We start from the raw sequence: 24,056 nt of genomic DNA, 5'->3' as shown, positions 1-24,056 counted from the left end.
GGTGTAATAGGTAGTGAGAATGTGTGTTCCCCCCTTACATGCAGTGCAGCCTTGGCACTCAAGGATGTGCAGGGGCTTTGCCTTGAATGCCACCCCCAGGAAGCAACTGGTAGAGAGTGGGGATTAGGTGGAGTATGGCTCCCTCTTGGGAGCAGCTGTTGGGAGAGTGGGGATGGGGAGCAAGCGGAATCATGGCTCTCTCATAAAGTCATTAAATGATTGTTATAAACAACACCCCTCACAACAGAACATGAGCCCCGTGGTTCTTATTTTGATAGCCAAGATGTAAATATAGTTTTTCGGGAAGAAGTTACATATTATCTTAGCTGGTCACTTAGGCCTAAAACTACAAAGTTACTTAGGATCCTCCCCACCTAGAGTGGAGGCCATTTTGGGGAGCCCATTCTTAGTCGCCTATCTCTCCCCATGCATTGGATAGGGAGTCTAGGCACCTAACTCAGGCTTTGTGGATTGCTGTGCATACCAGTGATTTTCTAGGCACCCTAAAAGTTAGGTGTTGCGATGCTCAGTGTCAGAAGGCCTAAGTTCCTATATGGATCCAGACCTTAAGCTCTTTTCCTTAAAGCATATATAGCTGTAATAGCAAGTGTCTCACCATACAATGTTAAATTGTATTGACCTTTTCTGTAAAGAACATGATAGGGATATTAAGTGCTAAGTTTAAAAGTAGTGAAAATAATGTAGAAAGTGCCAACGCTTGTGGAAAAAATGATTTGGGAATGTTGGCTTTGCCATATCAGACTGCCCCATCTAATCTGGAATCCTGCCTCCAGCAATGGCCACCACCTAATGCTTCAGAAGAAGATGGAGAAAACCAAACTGCCCATAGTTAGTGATGAAAACTAGGTAAGGACAGGAGGGTTCTCTCCAAATAAACATAGAGATTAATTTCACACTGGCACAGATCCTTGTGTGCACTGCTGTTATTTTGCACCACATGGCAGGTGTAATTTGGCCGTAATTCTGGTATACCCAGACCAGGGTGTATCACGGAGAGGGTGATCCTGCACGAGTGTAAAGCCAAGATAAGGGCTTATATGCCACACACCTTTTCTACTGCAAGCATATTGATCATGTTTAGTCTTGAGAAAAAAGAGGGAAGATATGTTCATTTTTCAGATATGTTAAGGGTTCTTCTAAAGAGGATAGTGATCAGTTGTTCTCCATGTCCACTGAAGATAGGACAAGAAGTAATTGGCTTAATCTGCAGCAAGGGAGATTTAGGTTAGATATTAGGAAAAACTTTCTTACTATAGGGTTAGTTAAGTGTTGGCATAGGCTTCCAAGGGAGGTTGTGGAATCCCCGTCATTGGAGGTTTTTGGACAAACACCTGTCAGGAATAGTCTAGGTTTACCTGGTTCTGCTTGAGAGCAGGGGGCTGGACTTGGTGACCTATAATAGCTGTGGAAATTGGATGTGACTTTTCAGCTTGGAAAAGAGATGACTAAGGGGGGATATGATAGAGGTCTGGGGTAGAAAAAGTGAATAAGGAAATGTAATTTACTCATTCACCTAACCCAAGAACTAGGGGTCACCCAATGAAATTAATAGGCAGCAGGTTTAAAGCAAACATAAGGAAGTACTTCTTCACACAATGCACAACCAGTGGAACTGCTTGCCAGGGGATGTTGTGAAGGCCAAAACTATAACAGAGTTCAGAAAAGAACTAGATAAGTTCATGGAGGATAGGTCCATCAATGACTATTAGCCAGGATACGCAGGGATGCAACACCATACTCTGAGTGTCCCTAGCTTCTGTTGGCCAGAAGCTGGGAATGAGTGACAGGGAATGGATCACTTGAGGATTGCCTGTTCTGTTCCTTCTCTCTGGGGCACCTGGAATTGGCCACTATTGGAAGACAGGATACTGGGCTAGATGGACCATTAGTCTGACCCAATATGGCTGTTCATTTGTTCTTATGACTATTGAAAAGAGGACACAATCCTGATGTCATATCAGTCCTAGGCTATGTTTTCAGTCCCTTGCAAATGTTAAAGTTAGGGCAGTCCTAATGGTACTGTCACACTGTGCAGCTGGAACTTCCAAGCCCACTCTAGCACCAGAATCAGAGCAGTCCAGTGGACAACTTTAGGCCACTTTTGCACATCACCCCTGACATGTGCTTTGTGCATTTTGGCCATAACGCTACACTCTAGCATCATATTTGTAACTTTCCTCTACCTTGGTCCAAGTGAAGTAAGAAGACCATATAAATAAAATCTAGTTTAACAAGGTTTATCACAGTCTTTGCAAGGATAATCCTGTTAATGCACTGGAGTAGGAAAGGGAAGATCTGGGTTCTATTCTGGCTTTGCCACTGAACCCCTTAGTGCCTCAATTTCCTCATATGCAACATAAGGATGGTAATATTTATTGCTACCCATAGAAGTGTTGTGAGGTTTAGTTCGTTAATGTAAACCACTAGAATGCTGAGATCCTAGAATGCGAAGTGCAAAAATACTATTTGTATATGAGAAACAGTGTAACTTGGCTTCCGACAGGTCTGAAGTTTGATAAATGACCTCTTCTAGTTGGTGTAGGATCAGTTTTAAGGCTCAAATAATTTTACTGAGAATGCAGCAGTTTGTCTAAGAACAGTCTAAATTCATATAGCCAACATATTATCTGGAAATTGTTGCTTTTAAAAACGGGGAACATTTTTACTTTAGATTCAAATGTTCATAAAAAATGTATTTTCCAACTAACCCGCTTGATGGTGCAATACTGACACTTTTTTATTTAATTTCCTTTTGCAGCTTAGTCAACAAATGTAGGATGAATAATCTGCTAGTGAGCAACAGAGCTGAATATTTTATATAGGTTTAGTGGTTTGGTTTATGCATTCATTATTATTTAATGGGATATATCATTCCATGATGCCGTGTCCAGTAAGTTTTTAAAAAGAATTGCTGTTTGTCCATAGGTCACATAATTCTTATTTACATTGTTATATCATTGTTTTTAAATCAGTAGGTATATTGATCAAAACAAAACTGACATGTGGTCAGGACAGGAACCCTATTAACCAGATGTGCATGTTTCAAATTACAGGCCTTTACATACCCTCCTCATGTTGGTTTATCCATTGGCACATCAACAGACCCTCAGTATGTGCTTATGGAAGTCCATTATGACAATCCATCATATCTAGAAGGTATGTTCATTCACCCTAACCATAATATTCAGGATTTCAGAATGTACTGCATGTTGATATATCTCATCCTTTCACCAGAACAGGAGAACCAAATTAACAGCAAAACAGAAATCCATTTTCCTCTGATATTGTCCCTATTCATTATCAGATCCAATCCTTCATTCCTTGCACACCAGAAGTCTCGATCGAAATTAATGGAAGTTTTGGATGCACAAAGAATTCTGAATCAGGCCCATCATGAACAATAAATAACTGTTTTATCACTAAATACTTCATATTATGTCTGTTTGTATCCTGTTCCTTACATTGATAAGTTTAGCCTTACTGAAAGATGACTAGCATTAATTCACTTGCATCGAGTGACCTTGAAGCATACATAATGTAAAAGCAAACAAAAATTCAGTAGAGGAATCAGGGAACAAGATTAAAAAAAGAATAAGTCAGCAACCACAACTGAAGGCAGTTTCTGAAAACTGAATATTCAGGATGCTAGACAAATCACAGATTAAAGGATGCATGTCTTGAAAGATTTACTCTCCTTTTGTAATATTATTTTTTGTATTTTTTTCAAAAAGTTGAAGAAAATTACTTAAGTTAAATAGAAGCAAAGGGAATTTTTGCTGTGAAACCAGAGACATTCCAGAATAATCTAAGACATTTCAAAGCTAACTTCTGACAAGATTAGTAATTCATTCTGGATCTTAAAAAAATATGTGCTGAGTTACCTGAGAATTTACTGTAACTGGCAAAATGCTAACTGGGTAAAATGTACCACAGCCCCTTTTAATTCTCTTAAGATGAATCATCATTAGTAAACTCATGTCCCTATTAAATCCTCTGCTCATAGCTTAAGAGACCCTCTCTCTCCTATTTTTGTATTAATACAATCAAGTCCACCTAAAATACATTTATTTAACTGAGCAATTTCTCCATTCTGCAAACCTCTGCAAATCTCTCAGATATTGTGAAAACCAGTTTGCACTGAATACAAGAGTCCACATTAATATCATTGACATTTAATGATTTTCCATTAAATATCAGCTGAAAATCAGAGATTTCAGGCTCCAAGGAGAGCACTTAATGTTAATTATTCCTCACAGAACCATTGTTTTGTTTTAATTAACCACACTGTGTAATTTTATGTTTTTATTCTAAATGACTTGTTAAAAAAAAAAAAAGGACATGGGCAGACTGGAATGATGATTTAACTTTGGAAGCCATGGGAAGGATTGTGCCTCCTGGTTTGGCCCCTATATGTTGCCATAAACAGCCAGCAAAGGACAAGGGAAAATTTGCCCAGTGGAGGCACAGTATGGATACCACCAAAGGTGGCCCTGTGCTGCCACCACCACCACCCCCCCCCCGCCCATCACTACTGCATGCCCTGCTGCAGGAGGCATGCAAAGAGCAAAGGGGTGAGGGCCTATAGTGCACGATGCTATGGGAAGGATGCTGTCAATTAGAACAACTCCTGGCTACCGGACCAGACTAGAATCTTGAGGGCACAGAGTTGTCATAAAGTCACGTCTGTCCTCCCTCTTTCTATACTATATCTTCTATGCAGTTCCTGCTGGCATTGCAGAACAGAATCTTAGCCAATGCCTTCACTGAGTGATTGAGGCCCCTGCAGTGGCAGGGAAATGATTAACTGAGATATACCCAGATAATCCTGGCAAGTGACTTGCACTCTATGCTGCAGAGGAAGGGAACCTGCCTCCCAACCCCCCGAAAGGTCACTGCCAATCTGACTTGGGGAGAAAATTCCTTCCTGTCCCCACATATGGCAATCAGTTAGACCCTGAGCATGTGATCAAGAACCAGCCAGCTAAGCCCCTGAGAGAGAATGCTCAGACCCACCTCTGAGCATTGGGCCACCCTATCCAGTGTCCCATTTCCAGCCATAGCCATCTCTGATGCTTCAGAAGAAGGAGGCCAAAAAACCCCACCCAAACCCAGAATACATTGGTGCTCCAAAGAGATGAGATCCTACAAGTAGCTCAGAAAGAAAAATCAATCTAGAGTCCCAAGTCCTAGACGTATTAAAAATCAATATGTTGCTGGGTCCCTTGTTATCTCTGATGAGGTCGTAAGTCATGCACTGTACTGTAGATCAACAATAGTAACTGGTTATGTATAACATAGAAATGGAGAAATCAGTACATATCTTATACTCAGTTTGCTAACTCAAACTTGTCAGAACTGGTGCCCAAGATGATACCCCAGGTCCCCAAATAATTACACAGTTTAGATCTTGCATACTTTGGTGAATGGGCACTTTAGAAAAACTATTGGTAGACAGGGAAAGATCTGTCTTAACATATCCAGCTAATAATATTGTATTGACGTAATATATGGTTGCAGTCATCATGTCTGTTATGTTTCTTAGAAGAACTGTACAAGTCCCTGGAAAGTTTCTTGCCTTCTTTGACGTTCTTGTTAATTTACTTGGATTTTTAATTTTCTAAAGCAAATATTTCAAAAGGGGGGAGAAATCAAAGAAGGAAGTGACAGAAATGATCATAAAAAATACATAAATGTGACTATACATTTTGATGTATGAAATGGCCTTGGACAAATATCAATTTGACTCTTATAAATTGTCAGTCTTTATACATAAGGCTTAGCTTCCTTCCGTGACTTCATATTTATGTAGACATGTGCCAGGCTAGAAAAACAACATGTCCCTTGCACTTCCACAGAAAGCTCAACACACACAGTACATTCACTACCAGAAAACAATGGTGTACACAGAGTATAGCGAAAATCTAGAAATGTCCCTGATTATAGCACCAAAAAATCCTTATCTAGTTCTCCCTCCTCTCTCTGGGATTTATACAGTGGATAAGCACGTTCATCATTAAAGGCTCCCTGAGGTGACAGGGATCAGAGAGGTGGCAAAAGAGGCTTGCTTGGTCTCCAATGACATGCTGCAATCTTAAAAGGCTTCTTTACAGTCAAACCAACAGAGAGGAAAAATACCACTGGTGTTGTGAAGGGATAAAGAAACTTATAACTGGAGGAAAATAGATGTCTGTTACCTAAAAAAACCCAAAATGAGTTTAACTGCTTTTCAAATATTTTATTTTAAAATCACACATCCTGCCTTTTGAGATTTTATTATTCACTTTCATAGATTGCCCATAATCTGCCTTTGTGCCCTCCAATTTCCATGTAAACGACTAAGAGGAGCATGACAAACATTTTTCATACTGGTTAACTTGATTCAGATATCAACATACCTTATTTAACAACTTTCTTGTAAGTTACCTTTATTTATTGCTTCCCTGATTCCTGTAAAATATTTAACCCATTTCCAATTTAAAACCTCCCTTGCATTATTTTCATGTAAAAATTATGAACAAATCTGAGAGAAACTCTGTGATTGACCTTTTTTAAAATCCTGATTTATAGCCACAGTTGACAGTGCTCTTTTGTTGCAGGTTTGGTAGATAACTCTGGACTGAGGCTATTTTATACTACAGATTTACGGAAATATGATGCTGGTGTTATTGAAGCCGGTCTTTGGGTTAGCCTCTTCCACAATATCCCACCAGGCATGCCTGAATTCATGTCAGAAGGTCACTGCACTCTGGAATGTCTGGAAGAAGTATGTGTCCTGTCTAATACTATTAGGTTTCGGTCTCAATACTAATTTGTGATGGCATTTTTAAATTAACTTCTTGGGAAGAATAACAAATATTAGTTAAAGTCACTTGAGCAAAGGCACTAGGCACCAAAACTTTGGATCTTTTTGGATATTAGTACCTCCTTTTCAAACAATATAATTTTTAGTATTTTTTAAATTATGATTTTCTCTGTGCTGAGATTATTCTATGAAGTTGATATTGTAATATTCAATATTCCAGTTGTATATATTGATACATATAATGAAGTATTATATAAAATATTAAATTATTTTATACACTTTTTAATATAATACTAGATAAAACATTTCACTCTGCAGAGCAAAGACATCATTGTATAGAAAGCTAACCATGAAGAATTGTGGACAGAGATTAACTAAGATCTTTGCAAAAGCTAAAGGTTCTATGTATTGAAGTCACAGTCTGAAAAACAGTGTTAGGTTGATCAATGAAGACTGGTTAAGATACAGGTACTGAGGTTTTGCTGTGTGTCCCAAAGTATTAAATTGTTCAGTCTCAGTTTCATTAAAAGACCTTTAATGTAGTTTTGAGGAGAGGATTCTGTTCCACTTTGTGTTATTGAGATGTGGTATGAAACCAGTGATTAAGGTATTATATCATACTCTTGTTGATATTTTGTCCTATCTAAAGTTGGGACAAGTTTGAATGTATAGTTAATTTAAGCTATGGTTTGGGTTTAAGGCCAAACTAGAGCTAGGATTTGGGTGTGCAACTGACAGTACCAAGATGGGGTGGTGGTGGTGGTGGTGGTTGTAGCAAATTTCAGCCTAAAACCGATAAGATCTGTTCTTGCGAGGTTGCTGCCATCTAAGGCCACATGTGAAACGAATCTGGAAAACATGTGCTTTCCAGTTTTGGATCTAAACCAAAATCAGAACTACAGGGTAGGTTTGGATCTGTGTTTGAAACACTCACACCACTTGGAATTTGGGGATGTGTGTGCCAGATTTGTAAAATCTGATTCAGTCCTATCTTCTGTGCTAATCTGTCAAAGAATGCCTTAAAATTGTTTTGGCCTGGAATGAAAACTTTAGACTTAATTCTGCAGTATTTTGGTATCAGCTCACCTGCAGTTTGGCAGAAGAACGTCTTAAGCAGTATTTCCAAACTTTCATCTTAAACTGCCTGTCTATGCATGTCCTTTCTAGTAATGCGGTAAAACACCGCACATCATTTGTCACAAAAAAGACACACTCATATGCAGCAGCAGCAGCCCATAGCCATGAAATGACCATACCATTTAAAAAACTGTATTTTTAAAGGTCAGATTCTATTGGCTGTGTACTCCATTGGATGTGGCACTCCAGTTAATTTTAATGAGAGCTACATGTGCACATCAGACTAATAAATATTGCTTAAATAATTGTTTTTATTGTACAATGGCAATTTGGTTTTCATTTGGTGTTTTAGATGTGCTGTTTCTCCATATTGCACAGTGCTTATATTATTATAAGCTGAGGAAACATACAGTGCATTTATATATTTAACATTCTCACTCATCTGTTTACCTTTTGTGCTTGTGATGTACTGACAGTTTTGTTGGTTTCCCTTTGTCAGGCCTTGGATGCTGAGAGGCCAAGTGGGATTCATGTGTTTGCTGTTCTTCTCCATGCCCATCTTGCTGGCAGAGCCATCAGGATGCGTCACTTCCGCAAGGGTGAAGAACAGAAGCTGCTTGCTTATGACGATGAGTTTGACTTCAATTTTCAGGAGTTTCAGTATCTAAAGGAAGAAAGAACTATCTTGCCTGTATGAATCCCTTCGTTCTTCCCCTTACCATAGTTTGTGAGCCACAGTGACTAATATTTTGTTCATAGTTAGGACTAATTTTGCTTGTGAAATGACTTTGCTGTCTTACTCACTTCCCGCCTTTCACAAAATCACATTAGAGTTGGGAAAATACTCTAAACAATATCCCATGAATATGTACCTAAATTTTTAAATAATTTTCTTTGACCATATTCTGATCTCTTTTGTGTTTGGTTTCCACAAACATTTGAGCAATTGAGTTTTACTGTCACAAATGTTTGTGGAAAGCACATTTTAAACTCTCATATGTGAGTGTGCCAGTTTTTTTGCACATTAATCCAGTCAGGGAAAGGAAACAATACCATATGGCTTTTCTGACCAATTGTAACTAACACAACACATCTTGACTATCAAGTACTTGCAAAGAGCTGTTTATATTCAACCTCACACACAGACAGGAAATCAGTCAACTAAGTCTTCCATTTATTTTAAATTTTTTATTTGTTGCTAAAGGGGAAAAACTTCATTACTCCATCATGCTCTGTATTGACCTTCATTGAGTAACTGAATCTTCTTAGGGCAAGAAATCATGATGTCTTATTTTCACTGAGGCACTTAGCACACTCCTGAACATTGTAAAATAAATAATAATAATAATAATGCACAATTTAAAAAAATACAAAAATCATCAACTTTTTTATAACAAATATATTCAATTCAATCACCATCTATTTGCAGACATTCCATGAGAAGAAAGAGTCTAAATTCATTACAGATTATTCACTCAGGTCTTGTTACCTCCGATTGGCACCTTTTTTGGCAGAGAGGCTACAGACTGAGGGCTCCAGGGCTCTGAGCACTCCAGTCATGATCCAGCAAAGTACTTCATCATGTGCTTATCTTCATGCAGGGGGAGCAGTCCCATTGACTTCAATGTGATGGCACATATTGGTAAAGTTAAGCACGTGGTAATTTTTTCAGAATAAGCCTATTACAGAAAGTGAGTTGAAAGTGGCAAGAAAAGGTCACTAGAAGTGACTGAATGTTAGCTTAAAACTGTCAGTCTTCCCCTCACAATTTTCTTCATCTCTATCTCTCCTCCCCCACATCAGACTTCTTTGATACTTGCCCTTCTAAGGTAAGAAACTGAAATGGGAACCTTTATCTAGCTTCCAGTTCAATTTCTACAGCAAAGCCTGGCCACTTCTCAGGTGCAGCTGTGCTTGCAGGGGAGAGCAGCTTTTTCCTTTTGAAGTCTGACTGCTAACAATCCAGTGGGACTTCAAAAGAGAAAGCACTACTTCCACATCCAGAGAAGGAGTACAGGGGTTTGGGAAGGAGAAAGTGGAGGCTGAGAGAGGATTAGAGGTTTGGATGCCTTTATAGAAAAAGCTTGTATGCAAATTATAGAGAAAAGTCCCTTTTAGATTAAAGAATAAACAGAAATAGATAGGAAAGAGACTGAAAAGCACATTTGCTTGAGTATATTATGAGCAACTCAAAAAGAGAGGGCTGGAATGAAAGTTGGAATTCAACCTTCTCTAAAGTGGGCTATGCCGGCTATAATATGAATCACCTGCATCTAAATTCTCATAATTTGCTACCAATGATTCCAATATTACTGCTACCACAATACATATAAATAATAATAATAACTAATAATACTGCTTATTGCCAATATGGTAGAACAATTAATTCAAAGTATTCTCCTCAGACATTCCTATCAGTCTCTCTGTCTGTTCCTGCATGTGCTGTTCCTTGGAGTTGTGGAGTTCATAGTATTTGTTCTCTGCAAGTATTAGAAGCTTCTGATGCATTTGAAACCCGAAGAGCTAATCACCAACCAAAGAAAGCTTTGCTGGATGTTCTGTAACTACTTGTACTCCAAGGGCCAGGTACTCAGCTAGTGTAAACCAGCATAGTTCCACTGACATCAATGGAGCGTTGCCAATTTCCATTATTCAAGTCATTAATGAAAATGGTGAATAGTACTGGACCGAGGGCTGACCCTTGCAGGACCCCACTAGATATATCCTCCCAGTTTAAACAACAAACCATTGATAGCTATTCTTTGAGTAGGGCCTTTCAACCAGTTGTGCACCCACCGTATAGTAATTTCATGCAGACCACATTTCCCTAGTTTGTTTAAGAAACTGTCATGTGGGACTGTGTCAAACGTCTTACTAAAATCAAGATATATCATGTAAACTGCTTCCCCCTTATGCCAAAGGCCAAAGAAGGAAATTAGGTTGGTTTGGCATGCTTTGTTCTTGACAAATCCATTTTGGCTATTCCTTATCACATTATTATTCTCTAGGAGCTTATAAATTGATTGTTTAATAATTTGTACCAATATCTTTCCAAGTATCAGAGTTAGACTGACTGGTCTATAATTCTCTGGGTCCTCTTTGTTCCCCACTTTAAAGATAGGTACTGTGTTTGCCCTTCTCTAGTTTTCTGGGACCTTACTCATCCTCCAGGAGTTGACAAAGAGACTTGTTAATCGTTCTGAGATTGCTTCAGCTAGTTCCTTAAGTACCCGAAAATGAATTTAATCAGGTCCTGAAAACTTGAATACATCTAACTCATCTAAATATTCTTTAACCTGTTCTTTCCCTATTTTGACTTGCATTCCTTCCCCCTTGCTGTTAATATTAATTGTGATAAGTATATGATCACATTTACATTTTAGTGACGGAGCAAAATAGGCATTTAACACCTCAGCTTTTTTGATGTCATCAATTATTAACTCTTCTTCGCCACTAAGTAGAAGACTTACACTTTCCTTCATCTTTCTCTTGTGCCTAATGTATTGAAAGAACCTCTTCTTATTGGCTTTTACGTCTCTTGCTAGGTGTATAACTCATTTGGCGCCTTAGCCTTTCTGATTTTGTGCTGTTCTGTTGTACTCATCCTTAGCAATTTGTCCATCTTTCCACTTCTTGTAGGATTTCTCTTTAGTTTTCAGGTCATTAAAGAGCTCCTGATAGAGCCATTTTTGCCTCTTACTATTCTTCCTGTCTTTTCTTCACATCAGGATAGCTTGCAGTTATTGTCTCTTTGAGAAACTGCCAGCTCTCCTGAACTCCTTTTTCCCTTAGATTTTCTTTCCATGAGACCTTACCTACCAGTTCTCTTGAGTTTGTTAAAGTCTGCTTTTTTGACGTCAGTTGTCCTTGTTCTGCTACTCTCACTCTTTCCTTTCCTTAGAACCATGAAATCTATCATTTCCTAATCACTTTTACCCAAATTGCCTTCCACCTTCAGGTTTGCTACCAATTCCTCCTTGTTGGTCAGAATCAAGTCTAAAATGGCTGTCCTCCTTGTTACTTCCTCCACTTTCAGGAATAGAAAGTTCTCCCCAATACATTCCAAGAATTTACTGGAAATATTGTGTTTTGCCCTATTATTTTCAGGCAGATGTCTGGGTAATTAAAGTCCCCCATTACTACCAGGTCTTGTGTTTTGGATATTTCTGTTGTTTGTTCTAGAAATGCCTCATCCGCCTCCTCTTCCTGATTTGATGGTCTATAGCAGGGGCGGGCAAACTTTTTGGCCTGAGGGCCACATCAGGTTTCCGAAGTTGTATGGAGGGCCAGTGAGAGGAGGCTATGCCTCCCCGAACAGCCAGGTATGGCCTGGCCCCTGCCCCATATCTGATTTCTCCCCTGCTCACCCCCTGATGCCCCCCCCCCGGGAATCCTGCCCCATCCAACCACCCACCCCCTTCTCCCTGTCCCCTGACCACCCCTGGAATACCTGCCCGTGACTGCCACCCACAGCCCCCCCTTTCCTTTCTAACTGCCTCCCCGGACCCCTGCCCCATCCAACCACCCCTTCTCCCTGTCCCCTGACTGCCCGTGAAACCCCTGCCCCTGACTGCCCCCTGCCACTCCATCTAACACGCCGTCTCCTTCCTGCCTGCCCCCTGGGACCCCTGCCCCCAGTCAATCCCTGTTTCCCGCCCTCTGACCGCCCCAACCCCTATGCACACCCCCACACCCTGACCACCACCCCAAACTCCCCTGCCCTCTATCCAACCCTCCCTGTTGCCTGACCCCTTACCGCGCTGCCTGGAGTACCAGTGGCTGGCAGCACTACAACTGTGCCGCCCAGCTGGAGCCAGCCATGCCACCGCACAGCACAGAGCGCCGGGTCAGGCCCCGGCTCTGCAGCTGCGCTGCCCCAGGAGCTCGCCGCCCAACTGCCCAGAGCATTGCGCAGGCGGCACCGTGAGCTGAGGCTGCGGGGGAGGGGGAACAGCGGGGGAGGGCCCAGGGGCTAGGCCCCCCTAGGCCAGGAGCTCAGGGGCCGGGCAGGAGGGTCCTGAGGGCTGGATGTGGCCGACGGGCTGTAGTTTGCGCACCTTTGGTCTATAGCAAATCCCTACCCTGACGTCACCCCCTATTTTTTACCCTTTATTCAGAGACTCTCTACAGGTCTGCCTCCCACTTCCTTCTGGACCTAAGAACAAGTATGTGTGTGTGTGTGTGTGTGTGTATATATATATGTATATATATATATATATATATCTTCAAAGAGTCAGAGTATAGTTAAGATGATGACTGCTCCTAGAACCAGTAAGTCCACTTTCTCCATTTCACAACTAATTACATAGTTTTATTACAAAGCTGTAAAGGTATACACACTATCAGAACTACATAGGGAGAGGGAGATTCAGACCTTCTGGTAGGTAATCCCCTGACCATTTCAAGAGAAATTAAATCAGCAGATAAGGGCTAAATAACTCAGCTATCCATATGCAAATAAACAAAAATCCCCAGAACTGGTGTGCTCTGAAATTCCCCAAAGTATCATATTTCTAGTTCAATCCTGTTCTCTACTTCCACTTACAGGGAAAGTTGTAGGTTTTTGTTGTTTTTGTTTTGTTTTTTAACTTACTAAGGCCAGAAGAGAAATTTTATAAATCCACGATTCTATTTACAACCCCTTCAGCTTCCCCTCTTTTTTTGGGTGGGAGAGATGGGGGGGAGGAGAGGGGTTATTGCTGTCTAACAAAATACACCTTTTTAAGTAGCAGGCCTGTGCCCTGTGGCACTGAATTCTTCAGATCTTTCAGTCACAAATTTAGGACTACTTTGTGAGGGGCAGTGGCTGCAGCCACTCTGGCACTATCTTCTTTAAGGGATAAAAAATATTCCTCAAAAAAAGTAGGCTTCCCTCTTTTTAGTAATCATTAAACAACTCAGTCAATGAATAAACAAGCACGTGAGAGCCCTGAACTCCTCTAATTAAAGGTCAGACAAGAATTGCCCACAAGGCTAATACAAATGTGTCCAGTCAGTACTTCTGCACCCCTCATAAATTATATGTTATAATTATATATGTTATATATAATTTCTGATCCATATTGCTTTGCATAGGGACATGTAGACTGTATTTGATTTGGTATAGAAGATTAGTTACTCTGTGAGCTACTGCTTTTTATTATTTAAAAACATGGTAGAGCAATTTAGTAGTAATGAAAATGAAGAATTAATTGAACATACTAAAGACAAAAAATGTGCAACCTTCTCCAAATAAATCTGTCAATATTTCAATCATATCTCGCCACACCTCCTGCCATACCAAGCTTGGGGTTCTCTTGAGGAGAGACTGCCAATCATGGCAAACAATATGGTGCTTTTATGATGTGGAAAATCTTTTCCTTATTCACACGGATAGTCCTATTGAAATTGGTGAGAGGATTTATCACAAACAAAATATCCGTACTCATAGAGTGTAAGGAATTTGGAACAAGAACCACATCTTCCTATGTGTGAGGGCCTTGGTGGTGACTGGAGCTTTTGGGTGCTAATGCAGTACAAATAATGGACTAGGTTCTCAGCTGGTGTAAATTGACATGCCTTCATTTAAGTCAATGTAGCTACACTAATTTACACCCGCTGAGGATAATGAATAATGAATTAACTAAACAACCAAAGTTTTAGTCTGGGCTAATGTACTGATCCTCTGCTCCTTCAAAAATTCAAATCCCTGGATTCCAGTGTTCTGACCATTATTTGTTAAACCTTTGCAATAGTAAATCATCACCTGAACCAAATGTTATAAAACTTCATAATTGTGAACTTCTTATATTTTATGTTTCAGGGGGATAATTTAATCACGGAATGTCGCTACAGCACTATAGATCGAATACGTATGACATGGGTAAGGAAAGCTTCAAATGGGTTGACACTGAAGGCATATTTCTTTGAAATAAATACATAAGTGATATGTTCTCATTTGGAAGCAAAAATAATTTGATATTGTGAAGAGTAAAGCATTATTAAGTGATAGCACCAAGGTTCCTTATGGATTTATGCAGCGATTACTATATATAATTTAACATTCTCTAATTGTAACTGTACAGTATGCAATTAAGGCACCAGTCTTCCCTTTGGAAGTTTGATCTTTCATGGGACAATGCTTGTTCTGGCTCTTTTTTTATTCCTCATTAAAATAAGAAACAATTAATGCCCTTACTAAATCTATCCCCAGGCAAAACATCCATATATCAGCACAATGGGATATTTACATGCATTTGTCTTCTCCATATAATACAAAAGTGGGAAATTTGGGGGATTGGCATAATATTTTATTATTAGGTTGAGCAGTAAATACAGAATCAAAATATGCAATCCTAACTACCAAGTGTATTTAGTGCTTGAAAATATGTGTGCTCACAACTGCCTAATGTGAGTCAAATTCTGGAATCCTTACTTACTCTGTCCTCAGACAAAAATCCCATTGATTTCATCTGGATGTTTTGCCTAATAAAAAGACTGAATAGGGACTCCAAAGCCAGAGTCTGATTCATAGTAATTAGACAATTAAATGTGTATGTATGTTTCAGTACTACAAATTCTTGGTAGTTAGACTGTTGTATTTTGAGTCTGTGTTTACTGCTCAACCTAGTAATAAAGTATCATCCTAGGCTCAAATATACACTATATGGAGGAGAGTGAAAGCATGCAAATATTGGCCAAGGATCTAATTCTGCAAAGACTCACTCACATGATTAATTTTACACATTGTAAATAATCCTATTGACCTAAGTACCTGAATAAGTCTTTGTAGGATTGGGGTCCAGATGTGGCCAGTGCATGGAAAAGTGGGGAGCACCACCTGGATAACCTTCTGCAAAGCCTGTGGAAACTCCTACATGAGACTATTGTGTAGACAGGAGGGGGATGAGTTTTTGAGACATGTTGGGTCATGGAGGTTGAGCTCAAAGAGCAGCTACTCCAGAGGGCATGCTGCCTTCCAAATCCAGAAGATTTTCCACCAGTGAAGGTCTCCCTGTGCTTTGTGAGTCCCATCAGAGGGGGGTCCCAGAACACAAGGTGGCAGGGATATCATTGGCAAGATGAAGGAAGTGTGGGGTCTGGAGTTGTGCCAGAGGGGCTTCTACTGTACATGGATGCCTTAAGACCTTCAGCATTAGGACTGAGACTACCCACAGATCCTCAGGTGCAAACCTCTGACCTTTTCTGCTCTGGCACTGGCCCCTCTCCCTGAGGGTAAAGTAAGTCAGAAATTCCCAGAGTTGAAACCTGAGGAGCTGCATGTCTGTGTGTAGAGCAGGGTAATTAGGAACCTGGTTAGGGCACTCCAGGCAGTACATAGATATTAGGCTATTGAATGATGGTTTACCGTGACAAGTGAAATAAATATATTTCAGTAGAAAGAGAAGTAAACAAAAAAGTGAGAATTGTGTCTTTTACAAAGATACCTATACCTTAGTTGAGCCATATCTACCATCCAAGGTTAGAAAGTAATGAGTCACTCTGTTACCTATTCCTTGGTTTTGCACTCTTAACTCAGAATTTAATAATTAATAATTACGTAATTATTTAATGATTAAACTATGCTCTCTGGTACTAACATACCTTTTGTGGTGAGAAAATACATCATTAGACTGAACACTTCAATTTTATTTTGCATTCTATTCTTCCACCCTATTATGTCAGAGCAAGATAGTAATAATTCATATCTGGAGCTATATGAAATGGAATGCTAGTATGGAATTACACAATTTGAATTTGTCTTAGCAAAACATGGCTTAAGGCTTTAAGACTAGAAGAACAGAAAATGTCAAATGGAAAAATTACTAAACCATTGTTAATCTTTGTACAGAATTGAATCTGTCAGTATCATCTTGTTTATCAGCTGTAGGCAACCAATCAGGATTAAATTATTCACCTAGGACATATTTTTAGGTTTGTCTTCATGTACCAGTTTTCGGACCAGTTCCTGTTTAACTCAGTCCCATGTGTACTTTCACTGAAGTCTAGATACTCCTTTAAGTCTTTTCCATCTTTAGCTTCTGTGATTCCGTGAAATCAGTGGGAGTACTTGCAAGCAGCATTTGACATTTAGTTATTCCAAGTTATCCAGGTTCCTCCCCCACTCTGAACTCTAGGGTACAGATGTGGGGACCTGCATGAAAACCTCCTAAGCTTACTTTTACCAGCTTAGGTTAAAACTTCCCCAAAGTACAAATTAATTTTATCCTTTGTCCTTGGAATAACCACTGCCACCACGAAACTCTAACTGGGTTTACTGGGAAATGTAGTTTGGACACGTCTTTCCCCACAAAATCCTCCCAACCCTTGCACCCCACTTCCTGGGAAAGGTTTGGTAAAAATCCTCACCAATTTGCATAGGTGCCCACAGACCCAAACCCTTGGATCTGAGAACAATGAAAAAGCATTCAGTTTTCTTACAAGAAGACTTTTAATAGAAATAGAAGTAAATAGGAGTAAAGGAATCACCCCTGTAAAATCAGGATGGTAGGTACCTTACAGGGTAATTAGATTCAAAACATAGAGAATCCCTCTAGGCAAAACCTTAAGTTATAAAAAAGACACACAGACAGAAATAGTCATTCTATTCAGCACCATTCTTTTCTCAGCCATTTAAAGAAATCATAATCTAACGCGCACCTAGCTAGATTACTTACTAAAAGTTCTAAGACTCCATTCCTGATCTATCCCCGGCAAAGCAGCATACCAACAGACACAGACCCTTTGTTTCTCTCCCTCCTCCCAGCTTTTGAAAGTATCTTGTCTCCTCATTGGTCATTTTGGTCAGGTGCCAGCGAGGTTACCTTTAGCTTCTTAACCCTTTACAGGTGAGAGGATTTTTCCTCTGGCCAGGAGGGATTTTAAAGGGGTTTCCCCTTCCCTTTACATTTATGACACAAGTAGATTTTGCTTGTTGGTGATTAGGATAGCTGAGTTCAATTCCAGCTTTGATAGGGATTTCTTGTGTGACCTTCAGCAAGTCATTTGAAGTTAGATTGTGGTTTCCCTTACATGGCTGCATAGTGGGGTGGGAGGGAGTAAGGCACACCCCGCCCTCCTTGAACAGACAGGGTAAGGGCTGATCAGAATTGCAGTGGATGAACTTAGGGTTCACAGAGGCTACTATCAAGATGGTCCCCCCAGTAGATCTTGGCAGAAAAAGTACAGGAGGAAGATAGATGGAACCGTGGCTTTCCCGCACTTATTCACTGGACAGCAGAGCTGGCCACACAGGCTATAGGGGAGTATCTTGCAGGCCTTAAAGAGGCATTTCTTATTTAGTTTTGTACTTCTCCTGAGAAAATAATAAAAGAAATTAAAAAAAACAAATTAACACATTATTATTGTGCTTCTGGCTGCCACTTCAGTTCAACTGAGACTGAATGCCTTCTGGTGGTCCCCCTGTGTGCCAGTCCATCCGTTCTGCACTATCTGAAGCCAAACCTGGGGCTAAATGCCACACGTGAATTACTGATCTCTCTGTATCTCAATTCTGTCTGTGTCTGAAAATGGGGTTAATACTACTACTACCCTACCTTGCAGGGGTGTTTTAAGGATAGATCTTCAAATACTTGGAAGGTGCTCAGATAATACTATAAGGGGGACCATATATATAGAGAGAGAGACTTTCAACTGTTCTTTTCAAATGTAGTAATGTCTTTTAGAATGGAAGTACAATTGGGTCCTTTATAATTTGAAGTTAGTGGTTGGATATGACAGTGCCACATGGGAGCACGTGCAATTTGGAGCACATTCGAGTTGGAGTAAACCTAAACTAAGTGCTGGCAACTTCCATGTAAGTCTCTTGGTCAAACTCTATGATGCAAAAGGTTACAGAAATAGTCTTCTTCATCTTCCCCTTCTCCCACTGATCAGGGTCAGTAGCTCTTGTTCTTTGTTTCCAGGTGCTCTTGTTGAGTGCCTCTTCCAAGCAGATACCAACCTTCTTCATGTCCTACTTCAGCATCTCAAACCACCCTTTTTTCTAGGTCTTCCTTGTGGTCTTTGTCCTGTGACTATTATAGTTCTTGTACTCTCTGGCCAACATATTCCACATCTTATTGTCGCACGTGACCCAATCATCTCAGTCGATACTCCTTCTTCTTTTCCATAAGGGTGACTTCCTGCATCCTGGCTCATACTGTTTCAGTAAGTAGCTTATCAGCTGTCATCTTACACAGCGTCCATCTGCACATTCTCATTTCGGCTGTGTGAAGTAGGAGTTCTCCTCTCTTCCTTGTTGGCCAGCATTCTGACTCATACACCATGGCTGGCTTAATCATGATCTTACACACATTGCTTTTAGTTTGTGTCATATTCTTATCGCAGAGAGTTCCCATCAACTCCCTCCATTTACATCAAGTGTTCTTCAAGCAGCTCCTAACATCCACATTTCCATCATGGCTCAGCAATGAACCAAGGTATTTTAATGTCGTCTTGTTGTGCCTCTTAATGAAGCATCACATGTATTCTATCTTTTGTCAGCTGATTCATAAGCCATTTTCTTCTAATGCAGCCTCTTATAGTTCTAGATTCTTTTCTAATTCGTATTTATCTTTGTCATAAAAATAAAGGGAAGGGTAACAACCTTCCTGTATACAGTACTATAAAATCCCTCCTGGCCAGAGGCACAATATCCTTTTACCTGTAAAGGGTTAAGAAGCTCAGATTACCTGGCTGGCACCTGACCAAAAGGACCAATAAGGGGACAAGATACTTTCAAACCTTGGGGGGTGGTGGTGGGGGTGGGGGTAGGGGGGGCGGTGGCGGGGAATGCTTTTGTCTGTTCTATGTGCTTGCCAGAGAGAGATCAAGAAAGCAAGCAATCCAACGCCATTAGAATTAGTAAGTACTAGCAAGGAAATGCATTAGTTTACTTTCGTTTTAGCTTGTTGTTTTCTCTGTGCTGAGAGAAAGGTGTATTCCTGGTTTTCTTTTTGTAACTTTAAAGTTTTTGTCCAGAGGGAAATCCTCTGTGTTTTAAATCTGATTGCCCTGTGAGATTAGCTTCCCTTCTAATTTTACAGAAGTGCTTCTTTTACCCTTTTTCTTTCTAATAAAGTTCTGTTTCTTTTAAGAGCCTGACTGATTTCTCTATTGTCCTAAGAACCAGGGGGTTGGGTCTGTGGTCGCTTTGTAACCAATTAGTTAGGATATTATTCTCAAGCCTCCCCAGGAAAGGAGGTGTAAGGGCCTTGGGGGATATTTTGGGGGAATAGGAACTCCAAGTGGTCCTTTCCCGGATTCTTTGTTAAATCACTTGGTGGTGGCAGCGTACCCTCCAAGGGCAAAGAGTTTGTGCCTTGGGGAAGTTTTACCCTAAACTGGTAGAAATAAGCTTAGGGGGTCTTTCATGCGGGTCCCCACATCTGTACCCTAGAGTTCAGAGTGGGGAGGGGACCCTGACAATCTTAATGATGCAATATAATGTTATTGGTGAAAAGCATGCTCCATGGAGCCTCTCCTCTAGTCTCCCACATCAAGATGAGAGTCAGAGGCCCTTTGGTTCCATCTGGCAAAGGGTTCCCTGTTCCCTGTCAGCAACTCCTTTCAAGGTTGACAAACTCACTACACCTATTGCTGTCATAGTATCTATCCATAGAGTGTCATGTAGGATCTTAAGTGAAAGCCAGGATCATGCTGGCCATTAATATAATTGTGGATCACATTTAAAAAGTTATGTCTATATACTGAATATGTCCTTATATTTTGTATCAAGTTGATATTCCCCTGCAGACGTGAGAAACTGATAAACATCTCTGGTCTGTCAGGAAATCAGTCTGTCTGTTGAAATGTAAATTGAGCATTGTTTTGTTCACAATCACCAACCTGAGCTAAATGCAGATTTAACAAGAAGAAGAGAACAGTAGGGGGAAAAGACTTGTTTGGGGGTGCACTTAAAAGGTTTACTTGGACTATAAGCTGGGGACAGGGATAATACCCTGTCATCCTGCACTTAAGGAATTAGCTGGGCAGCACAATTATATTTATGAAAATGGGATCCCAAGTTGACCTGTTGGAAATATTGGAAGGAAACTGCTTTAGACAAGGAATTTAACCTGTTACAGATAAGTTTAGCCTCTAAGAAGCATGTTTTGTTTTATATAATAATTTCTGTTTCCATTATTAATACTCACTATCTCTTACACCTTAATCTTTAATGATAAACTTACGATTGTTTCACTATATTTATATCTCCATGCTTTGGTAGTATAAAGGACCTTATCAATGAAGCTGTGCGTGTACTGTTTCCTCGAGAATAGCAGACCTAGTAATTACTGTGAGTGTTTAGTGACGGGGGCTGGACACTAGTGGGGTACACTTCAGAGGAGCTCAGGGACTGGAATACACCAAGTGTTAAGCTGCAAGGCAAAGTAAGGGCTGGCAGAGTCCTGTGGAGATTGTATGTATGGGTAAAAGACTGGGGATGTCAGGGAGCTGCCACCTTGTTTAGCAGAAATAGTCTGTTGGTGTCCATTGGTCCATCAGCCCTCACAGAGAGCACCAATCACAACGTGTCATTCATGTTGTTCTAGCCAGTCCTTCAGTCATCCGCTGGCCAGGCTGTCAGTGGCACCGGACACCTGATCGGCATAGCGCACCGCAACCCAGAACCCCTTAGGGATCCACCAGCCTCAGCCTCCCAAGTAGCAGGGATTACAGGAGCACCACTGTGCCCAACCCCAGGGTGTCTTTTACAGACACAAAGAAGAAAGGGCTTAAGGCTGATCCTTGATGTAGACTTACCCTCACTGTAGCCACAGCTGCTTCCCACTACCATTGTGCTACCCTCATCCATGTCCATGATCGTCTGAAAATATATCTGTAGCAGACTGTGTGACTGTAGGCACCAGCATCACAATTCTTTAGGCACTCTGTCCTAACCCTTCTCTAAATCCACAAACACTAAGTGCAATTCTTTGCATTTCTCCCTGTTCTTCTGCAATATTTGGGTTGCAAACACTGCATCCATGGCTGGCCTTCCTGGCATAAACCCAAATTGGTTGTCACTTATATGAGCTCGAGCTCCTCCCAAACTCTTTTCTCGGTAATTCCTTCCATCCATTTCATCATGTGACTCATTAACTTCATGGGGCTGTAATTACTACATTCTTGCCCATCTCCTTTATGCTTGAAGACAGAGACTGATGTGCTCTTCTTCCACGCATTGGGCAATTTTTCTAATACTGAGAATTAAGTTGAAAAAATTCATCATCATCACTACTTCTTCTGGCCTAATACTTTAAATGCCTCTGTTGGTACACAGTCTGATCCCTACATTTCATCATCTTTAGTGCTGTCTGCATCTCCACCGTGATGAGAGGTCTTGTGAGGTTGTTTGCGCATACTGTCCCCAACAGTTTCTTCACATTCTCTTCATTGAGTAATTTCTCATAAAACTGCTGCCAACTCCTAATGATTTCACTGCCTTCCACCAGTACTTTTCCATTTTCATCTTTGACACACTTCTACAGCTCCCAAGTCTTCTATGTTTCTTTGCCTAGTCTTGGCTAATCTGTATATTCCTTTTCCCCTTCCTTTGTTAGAAGTCCTCTGCCTTGCATCTAAGGCTTTAAATGCTTGATGCTTAGCTTCTGCAACCATTCTTTTTACTGTTTTCTTGTATCCCTCATAACTTTGTTCCATTCTGACTTTCTGCCATTGCTTAAGCCTTTTCTTCTTCTTTGGTGCCTCCTGCACATCACTGGACCACCACCACATCTCCTTGCCGTAAAATTTCCCTCTTTTTGTTTGGCCACAAACAGCTTGTGCACTTTCTGTGATATGTTTGGATATTTTCCCCCCAACCTTATTGGTATCATCGCAGTAGGTTTGGTCATTGTCCAGCCTCCTTGGAAACTCATCCTTAAATCTCAGACTAACTTTCCTATCCATAAGCCTCCATCAGTTTATCCTTTGTTCCTCAACTCATATTTTGTCCCCCACTAGTCTTTTCACCCAGAGGTCCATTACACGCAGTCTATGTTGCTCCTCAATTTGCTCTCCCAGGATTACTTTACAGTCTCTCATGTTTTTTTAAATCCCTTCTTCTTGTCAGGAAGTAATCAATCTGGGACCTGCTGGGACCACGCTTGTATGTAATTAAGTGCCCCTTCCTCTTTACAAAGTATATATTGACAACCATAGGTGCTGACTCCATGGTTGCTCCAGGGCTGGAGCACCCATGGGGAAAAAATGGTAGGTGCTGAGCACCCACTGGCAGCCCCTCTATCAGCCCCCCTTCCCATCCCCCAGCACCTCCTTCCTGCCAGTGGGCTCCGCCAATCAGCGCCTCTCCCTCCCTCTCTGTGCCTCCCACCCACCACAATCAGCTGTTTTGCAGCATGCAGGAGACTCTGGGGGGGGGGGGGGGAGACGGGAGGAGCGAGGATGTGGTGCACTCGTGGGAGGGGCTGGAAGAAGTGGGATGGGGGCAGGAAGAGGCGGAGCAGGGATGGGGACTTGGGGGAAGGGGTAGAGTCAGTGTGGGACCTGGGGCAGAGCTGGGTGTTGAGCACCCCCAATCACATTGGAAAGTTGGCGCCTGTATTGGCAACAATCAGACCACAGGCTCTGGCTATCTTTAAAATATCCTCTCCAACTTCAGTTCTTGTTCCAAAGCCTCATCCTCCAAGACAACTGTTGTTGCCATCACTGCGTTCTCACACATGTTCATTGAGATCCGCTCCAATAATCAAGTACTCAGCTTGTGGTACTTCACTTAATCTAGTGCTACCTGGAATTCCTCCTTCTCGGAATTGTACAACCAACCTGTGGTACATATCCACATATAACGTTAAATATTTGTTCTCTGCTTACTGCTATTCTAACTTTCATTAGTGGGTCACTCTTCTTTAGAATGTCTAGGTACCTTCTCCTGTAATATTTCTGCTACCATTATTCCTACTCCAATCTTCTTTGCTACTGATTCATGATATATTATCTGGTAACCCTCACTGATATTGATGGATTTCAACCCCTTCCATTTTGCTTCCTGTATTCAGGCAGTATGCACTCTCTATTTCAACATCTTGATTACTTCTCTTGATTTTCTGGTCACAGAAATAGTATGGGAAGGAAAAGGAAGCAAATGCAATGCTATAACAGTAGTTCCACTGACTTGGCATTCAGTGGTTGAGTATAACAAGTGTGATTT

The 24,056-nt window shown here is 40.9% G+C and overlaps 1 protein-coding gene across 2 annotated transcripts in view; it reads left to right on the top strand.

The window, feature by feature from the left end:
- Window positions 1-24,056, top strand: part of MOXD1 (monooxygenase DBH like 1) — an 85,681-nt gene that overhangs the window by 47,961 nt on the left and 13,664 nt on the right. For both annotated transcript variants that reach the window (XM_084624375.1, XM_084624376.1), the window contains exons 6-9: window positions 3,075-3,177; window positions 6,618-6,784; window positions 8,400-8,591; window positions 14,703-14,762. In XM_084624375.1, coding sequence (XP_084480501.1) covers window positions 3,075-3,177; window positions 6,618-6,784; window positions 8,400-8,591; window positions 14,703-14,762 — 522 coding nt within the window. The remainder of the gene's footprint in view (window positions 1-3,074; window positions 3,178-6,617; window positions 6,785-8,399; window positions 8,592-14,702; window positions 14,763-24,056) is intronic.

Source organism: Lepidochelys olivacea, assembly GCF_965140295.1.
Source record: "Lepidochelys olivacea isolate rLepOli2 genome assembly, chromosome: 3".
Taxonomy (NCBI): Eukaryota; Metazoa; Chordata; order Testudines; family Cheloniidae; genus Lepidochelys; species Lepidochelys olivacea.
Note: the sequence above shows the minus strand (reverse complement) of the source record. Positions and strands in the feature narration are given on the sequence as shown.